Source organism: Lycium barbarum, chromosome 4, assembly GCF_019175385.1.
Source record: "Lycium barbarum isolate Lr01 chromosome 4, ASM1917538v2, whole genome shotgun sequence".
Classification (NCBI taxonomy): Eukaryota; Viridiplantae; Streptophyta; class Magnoliopsida; order Solanales; family Solanaceae; genus Lycium; species Lycium barbarum.
In genome coordinates this window covers 46,809,930-46,817,327 of record NC_083340.1, presented here as the reverse complement: position 1 = coordinate 46,817,327, position 7,398 = coordinate 46,809,930, and the positions used below count along the sequence as shown (strand labels likewise).

The 7,398-nt window shown below is 35.4% G+C and overlaps 1 protein-coding gene across 2 annotated transcripts; it reads left to right on the top strand.

Moving 5' to 3' along the window:
* The first annotated feature begins 1,491 nt into the window (after window positions 1–1,491).
* LOC132638416 (uncharacterized) lies at window positions 1,492–6,436 on the top strand. 2 transcript variants are annotated; one of them, XM_060355306.1, is made up of 4 exons: window positions 1,492–1,654; window positions 2,610–2,699; window positions 4,959–5,012; window positions 6,130–6,436. In XM_060355306.1, exons 1-4 carry the CDS (start codon window positions 1,568–1,570, stop codon window positions 6,307–6,309), a joined length of 411 nt encoding a protein of 136 aa, XP_060211289.1. In that variant the 5' UTR covers window positions 1,492–1,567; the 3' UTR covers window positions 6,310–6,436. The 2 variants fall into 2 exon arrangements, with proteins under 2 accessions (XP_060211289.1, XP_060211288.1); XM_060355305.1 differs by having other exon boundaries at window positions 1,492–1,678.
* Window positions 6,437–7,398: the final 962 nt, after the last annotated feature.

Sequence of the window (7,398 nt, the reverse complement as noted above, 5' to 3'; positions counted from 1 at the left end):
TCTTCATGATTTCTAATCTAGATTTCGAATATGCCTAGACTTTTTTGGTTCTGAGGCTCAGCGGAAGGGCAAGGCAAAAAAGTGATTGTTGGTGTTTGCTGTTCGGCCATCCTGGTAGGTTATGGCTTACCTTTGGTTAGATTCGTGTAGCGAAGCATATATTTAGATGATATTGTCAGAGAAAGCATGTAAACCTACGGGGATGACGTTGGGTTGTATATTGTCTTAGGTTAGACCCTGTTGCGTGATTGGGGCTTGCCACCCCATTGTATTGTGACTTGATTGATTTGTTTTGTTGTCTTGATGCCACGTGTTGTTATTAGATATTGGGAACTGTTGCTACATCATGATTGTGATATGGTGGTACTTTACTTTGACGTTGATGCGAGCATACACTTCCGTATGACTTGTGTAGTTGTTGATGATATTGTTGGCGTACCCATGTTAGTACTTGTAACATTGATATATTGTTGGTGTACCCATGTTGGTACTTATGACATTGAGATATTATTGGTGTACCCATGATTGGTACTTGTGATATTGAGCTTCTTCGTGACATTGACACATGCATTTCACTCATTCTCATTCTTTATTTCATATTGTTGAGACAATATTGGTACTTGGTGATACATTGAGATGAGCTTGGCTCGGTTTTTAAATGAGAGTGATGTGAGAGTCCGATATTCGATGTTAGTTCCGGAATCGTGGATTGAGTGAGTGCATAGACTCCCCCCTACGGTGGTGCTGGTGAGAATCCTCGTGGGCAAATATCTGGGTCTCATCTGTCTGTTGGGCAAAGAATCGGGACAAGTGGTACTTAGACTTCGCGAGTCACCTTGGGTTGTACTACCGAAACGTCGATATTTCCGTCCGGAGTACATGTGTACATGGCATTGCATTGCATAGGAATTCATACATCATTGCGTTGCATTGTATCGTGGTTTATACTTGTTTGATTTATTCGGATTGTGTATATCTCGAGACTTAACACACTTGGATCACTACTAAAAAACCAGCGTTTAGTGACGGAATATTAGCGACGACCCATATTCTGTCGCTAATTAACGACGGATTAGCTACGGATTGCTCATTTTGTTGCGAGAAAAGCAACTAATTTTTTTTTTCATTATATAGCGACAGATTAGCAACGAAAACTGAGTTCCGTCACTAATGATTAGCGCGAAATTTTGGCGCCTTAAATTTCACTACAGATTTAGCAACAGAAGAGGCGCGACACATTTTATTTTTATGTAGCGACAGATTCAGCAACGAAAACTCCGTCGCTAGGCCTTTTAATTTTTCTCGAAAAAATATATATTTGCAGTAACGGAAAAATTTGTCGCAATATTAATCATTAAAAGAAATCAATGTATTATTTAGCGACGGAATATAAAATCCGTCGCTAATCCGTCGCTAAGTGTTAAAAAAGAAGATATATGCTAGGGTAAACATTTATTTCATTTCAGATCTCAACGCCGCTGTTACCTTAGCTGCTCTATCTCTTCTCTGTCTCACCATCATCCCAGGGAAAATAACTCATATCTCTCCTTCTCTCATATATATCTTGATGATTTTGAATGGGAGAGCTATCTGGATATGTATTGTTGAAGAGAGATCCAGGCGCACCTATGAGTTTTTTCAGAATTTTGATGAGGTGTTTTCCGTTTTAGCACTTTTTGTAAGTTTTGAATCTCGAATGCGCAATATATACTGTTTACTGCTTTTTTTTCTTTGTTTTGCTTTTTGGGGTGTCAGATTGGTGGAGGAACCTTCCACTTGTATGTTAAATTCATGTTTCTTTCAAGTCATGGTATGCTCTAATTGCTAGATGAAGCCAGTAAGTATAGATCAGTTTGGAGTATTCCAAGTAGTACCATTTGGTTACTAACTGCCTTGTAGGTGTTTGACGTTTTGTTTCACTTGGATTTGCTCATATTCACTCTTAAAATGTGTCTGCTCAATTGGTTTAATGATATTTCTTTCTTAACTTGTGTTTATTGTTTACATTCATATGTCTAGACTTAAATACAGTGTATAATTTTCATCTTGTTAACTAGAAACTCTTATTAGATGATTGTTGTCCAATTTTTTTGATTAATTTGACATAACAGAAAAGAACATATAAAGCTTGTGACCTCGAGTACATATCTTTGAAAATTTGTTAGCCTCAAGCCTTGGTATCAGAAACTTTTAATTCCCGTTGTTTCTCTAGCAACCAAGAGCTTAAAAGATAGTTTTTTAAGTCTGATTTGCGACTAACCTATTTGTGAAAATGTCTCTAGGACTACTTGTTTTACAGTAAAATAGCTTTGCACGTACTTGTCAATAAGTAAATTAGAATATAGAGATGTTTTACTATATTAAACACATATTGCTACTGCTTTTATCATGCAATCAGTAGTGTTCTAAAGAATTAATTATGGTGTTAGCAAATGAAAATGACAACTATTTGGGTATGTTATAGCCATATAGAATGAAAATGACAACTATTTGGCTATGTTATAGCCTTATAGGTGATTAGGTTGCTTCTTGGTTGGTGCCCTTTAACTTATATTCTCTAATATGTGCATTTTTTAATTGAGATTTGTTGGTACTTCTCTTCTGCATAGGTGGAGTATATCTCTAAATTGACCTTTATACATCAGAGAAATACCAGAATGCAGGGAGAAAGAAGGATCTGGATTTCACATTGGCTTCAGGTGCACTTGCTTCCTTCTCATTTATCCCTTTTTTTTTTTCACCTGGTCAGTTCTGCTGCAGACATGAAATTATTTGTGACATAAAGAGAAAGGAAGAATTTTCTTTTATAGCTCTTGATTATCAATACGAGCTTGAAGCTGCCAACACCAATTCCTCCTTAAACTTGATACTTTCTATAAAGAAAATTAACGATAAGTCAATTGTTGGATACATGATATTAATATTCTCAATGCAATTGGCTGTGTTACTTTTTTATAATCTATTCTATATAAGTGTTTTAGTATCTATTTTAGGTTCTGAGGTATCGAAAGGTCAATTTTTCTTTGAAGTAGACAAGTGTTTGTAATGTTAGAATGGATCAAAATATCAAGATGCAATCCACCAACTGTGCAGGTAATTTCCTCAAATTCTTATCAAGTATTTGTTCCTATCAGATGTAATTAGTGTTTTAATGTTAATCTTCAGAAAGAATTCTCTTCTTTGCAATGGATAAGAGTTTTAAAAAATTTAAGACTCTTCTGAGAGACGACAAAGAAACCTATATCAATGTACCAAAGAAAGACCTACAACAAGAATAGAAGTCCAAGCTTTCACATCCTAAATTAAACAAATTATTTCATATATATTACAGACTGTCCTTTTTATTTACTGATAAGACACAAATAGCACAAATGACTGGAACATAAAAGGTCCTAGCTAAAAAAAGAATGAGCAAAAAATTTATCTCCATTTTAATTGTTGGGCCCGTGCTAAGCGAGATTAAGAAATATCTAGTTTAAGATATATTAGGTGAAAAAGCAAAAAATACGCCTGTCTCGTACACAAATTTTTAATATGTTGTTAGCGTGCTTGTTTGTGCTATTCACTACCCCTCATTTGATTTATTTTCTCTATATGTTTTACTTGCCACGTGCTTATATTTTACTTACTGGAAAATGAACTTTATGTGATTAACAAGTGTGGTAACGGCACACCTCTAGGTGGCGTACCTTTTTACTCACAACTTTTTTTTCTTTTGCGAGATGCTACTCAAGAGGTTGCTGTCTGGAGAAATCAAGTTGTTTCGTGATTTGAGAATCTGTCTTGAGCTTGGATACTCGGCTTTCTCTATCTAGTTCGCGCGTCAAAGAGTAAGCTTTCATTACTTGAAATTCCGTGGACATTGCTTGTTAGATAATAGTTTTGGCAATTTGGTTATTTCCCTGATGAGTTTAGTACTTTGTTTACATGTCTTGTCCGAATAATTTTTGTTAAGATGTCTGCTCCTATTTTGTTAACAGTGAGCTTTTAGCTACGTTTGAATTGATCGATTTATCAGCATAATTACATAACTGAAATTTTCAAATGAAATCTTAATTTTATATGCTGATGACCACCTAGAATTGAAATGAATGCAACCCAATAAAGTCCTTATTTCACATTTTGATATGCTTTTTCTAGCCTGATTTAGGAAAAGACTTCCTTTTTTTTTTTCTTCTTCTTTTAGGGTAAGTAAAAATAATTTTATTTCATAAAAAACATCATCAAGTAGGTACATCTATATAACAACAAACAACAACATACCCAGTGTAATTCCACAAGTGGGGTCTGGGTAGGGTTGTGTGTACATAGACCTTACCCCTACCTTGAGAAGCTAGAGAGGCTATTTCCGGTACTCCCTTGGCTCAAGGAAAGATGAAAAAGGAAGCAAAAACTCAGCCTTCCCTTTTTCACACATCTAGGGAGGTTGAATTCAAGTAAGTAAAGGGTCGACAACATATTTATATCTGTCCAAAAATATGACCATGAGTATACCTGATAAGCAACTTCCTTGGTTGCAAGACTCTTTTCTCAATTATAGTCATCAATGTGCAAGTGCTTTAAGTTATGAAATTTCTTTTTGCACTTGTAGGGTGTCTCTACTTTCAGGAACTTCTCCTTTCCTTAGACTATGATTCGTATTAGCTACTCAATGCAGCTGCCCATTGCATTGAACATATTGTAGTAATGAAGCAAACTGCTAAGTTGAATGTTGGGATTGTGTTGTTTCTGAAGTTTGTGACCTACAATGATCCTTCTGCCTTAACTATTAATTTGCATCCCATCTACAAAAGTGTTGGTTCTTGTATTATTGAGTAACGTTTGAACTGTTTGCGACATAATTAGTTATAGTTGATTGAGTAACGTTCGATCTGTCTACACTACAGTGGTATTTCGTAAACTGAAGTGTGGTTCTTTGCGTTTTCCCTTCTGTTACTTAAATGTACCATAATCTGCAGATTATCACAAAGGCAACTACTGGTCTGCACTACAGTCATATTTATGCATTGGAGGTGATTTTCTTTAGCAACTATATTTTCATATGTTTCCTTTAATCTGCTTTATATTTTTACAAATGGGATATATGTATGCTTTTGTTACTGTTCAGATATATGTATGCTTTTGTTACAAATGGGATATAAACCTGCATTGCTGTTGATGTTCTATGTTGTTACTGGTGTGCTTTTGCTGGAATTTGTATTACTGTTACTGCATATAAACGGTTGGAACGGGTGCTATACCTGAGTTCACAGAGGAAGTTTGTTGGTGATGAACTGAAAAGGAAGCATTATCATCATGTTCAAGTCCATCTGGAGGAGAACATGGTGATAAAGTTTTTTTAAAAAAAACTTTGCTGAAATGTTGTGCAAAAAAAAACACTGCAGAAATGCTGGAAAAATTGTGCAGAAATGCTGAAATGCAGTGCAAAATTGCTAAAAATACTGTACTAAAATGTTGAAACTTAGTACAGAAATGCTGAAAAACCTGTGCAGAAATGCGGAAAATGCAGTGCAAAAATACAAATACGCAGTGCAGAAAAAAATCACTGCTGAAGCACAACACTAAAAAATACTGAAACACAGTTTAGAAAATCGTGCAGAAATGCTGAAACGCAGTGCAGAAATGCTGAAACGCAGTGCAGAAATGCTGAAAAACTGTGCAGAAATGGTGAAGCTGTGCAGAAAATGCAAAAAATGCAATGCAAACATACTGAAACTGCAATACAGTGCAGAATAGTTGATGTTGGGCTGGAGATAAAATTGTTATACTTGAGCAAGTTCAAAGGTCAAAAACTACTAGTCTAAGGTTGTTGGAAAGAGCTGTCTCATGTTGATACTCAGATGCTTACTTTAAATATTTTTCTTATTTTGAACATGATACTACATTTGTTGTTTAGGAACTCTAATTGTCTTTGTTTTCATGTTCTGTTACTTGACTATGAGACAGTGTATATGATCATTTATATCCAAGTTGTATGAAACTCTTTTTCGTTGGTCATCGTGAGACTTCAATTCCAACGAAAAATGGATAAATATCTGCTCCCTTATCTTTGGAATTCATTTCTCTTTTTATTTGGTAAAAATTGAATGATTAGTATTCTTGATGTTTTAATTTCACTACTTATTACAGGAAAGATATCAAGAAGTATTACGGGAAAAATCACAGTCTCAGTCTGATATTGATCAATGTGAAGCATATTACGAAGCTGCTGGGGGAACAAGGAAGAGAAGAATATATGGTCTTGGATCTCAAGCACAAAATTATGCACTAACAATACTTGATGGATGTGTGGGTTCTTTTGGTAGTTGATAGCTTGGTGTTGTCGGTGTTTTGGACTTAACGATTAGGATTCCGCTATCTATTTTGAATCTTTTTTATAAATATTATTTTATGTGAATGTCAGTTATTTTTAAGGGTATTTATTACTTTGTATTTAGTATGTTTCAACAGGTGTATTTAAAAAAAATCGAAATAAAAATATTTGTGCCAGATTTGCGACGGATTTTGGTCGTTGCTAGAGGGAAAACAGTAGGCTACAGATTGTCGCTAAATGCAGGCACAAATAATTCAAATATTTTGCGACGGATTAGCAACAATGGTTTTCATCGCTAATTTACTAAAACGACGAAATGAATTATGAAATTAGTCACGGAATTCATAACAATAGCAACAAAATAATCCGTTGCTATAATGTGGAACGGATCTCATACGTCGCTACTCTGTCTCTAAGTTTGCTACGGATTTCATTTTTCCGTCGCTAATAGGTTAGCAACGCGCAAAATCGCAACAGACGACATTCCGTTGCTAATCCGTCGCAACACATGTTTAGCAACAGATATATGCTGATTAGCGACGGAATACGTCCGTCACTAAACGCTGTTTTTTTAGTAGTGGATTTAGATGCTTCAACCTAGGTGATGACGGACAGTTATTTCTGATTGTTTGAATTATACTTGCTAGTTTATATGCCTATCCTGCTTTATTGTCTGACTTATGTTAGCTATGCTTAGTCGGCCTATGATACCTACCAGTACTGTGGTTTGTACTGATCTGCACTTGCTGCATTCTTTTATGAATGCAGAGTACCAAGTTGGGTCATCCTCCGTCTCCCGTGGCTGACAGTCGCTTCAGCATTAGCACTGAGTTTACAGGGTGAGCACGAGACATTCGCTGTCTTGAAGACTCTTCCTATTTATGTCTTACTATTTCCATTCTGAGACATAGACTGATTTATGTATTATTATTCCGGACTTGTATATTTTCATAGATGCTCTTATATGACTTAGACTAGACCCTGGGGGTATTTTCCTTATTCTGCACTATTTCTTTGATATATTATTGTGAGACTTATGTAATTATTCTATTCCGGTTGCTTGATTTAATTATTTATGTCCTTAC

What these genes read in the sequence shown, in the direction of transcription:
- LOC132638416 (XM_060355305.1), top strand. Translation starts at nt 1,568, where the DNA reads ATGATTTTGAATGGGAGAGCTATCTGGATATGTATTGTTGAAGAGAGA. An exon ending in TTTCCGTTTTAGCACTTTTT is followed by an intron (nt 1,679 to 2,609) that starts GTAAGTTTTGAA and finishes TCTTCTGCATAG; the next exon opens with GTGGAGTATATCTCTAAATT. An exon ending in GGATTTCACATTGGCTTCAG is followed by an intron (nt 2,700 to 4,958) that starts GTGCACTTGCTT and finishes CATAATCTGCAG; the next exon opens with ATTATCACAAAGGCAACTAC.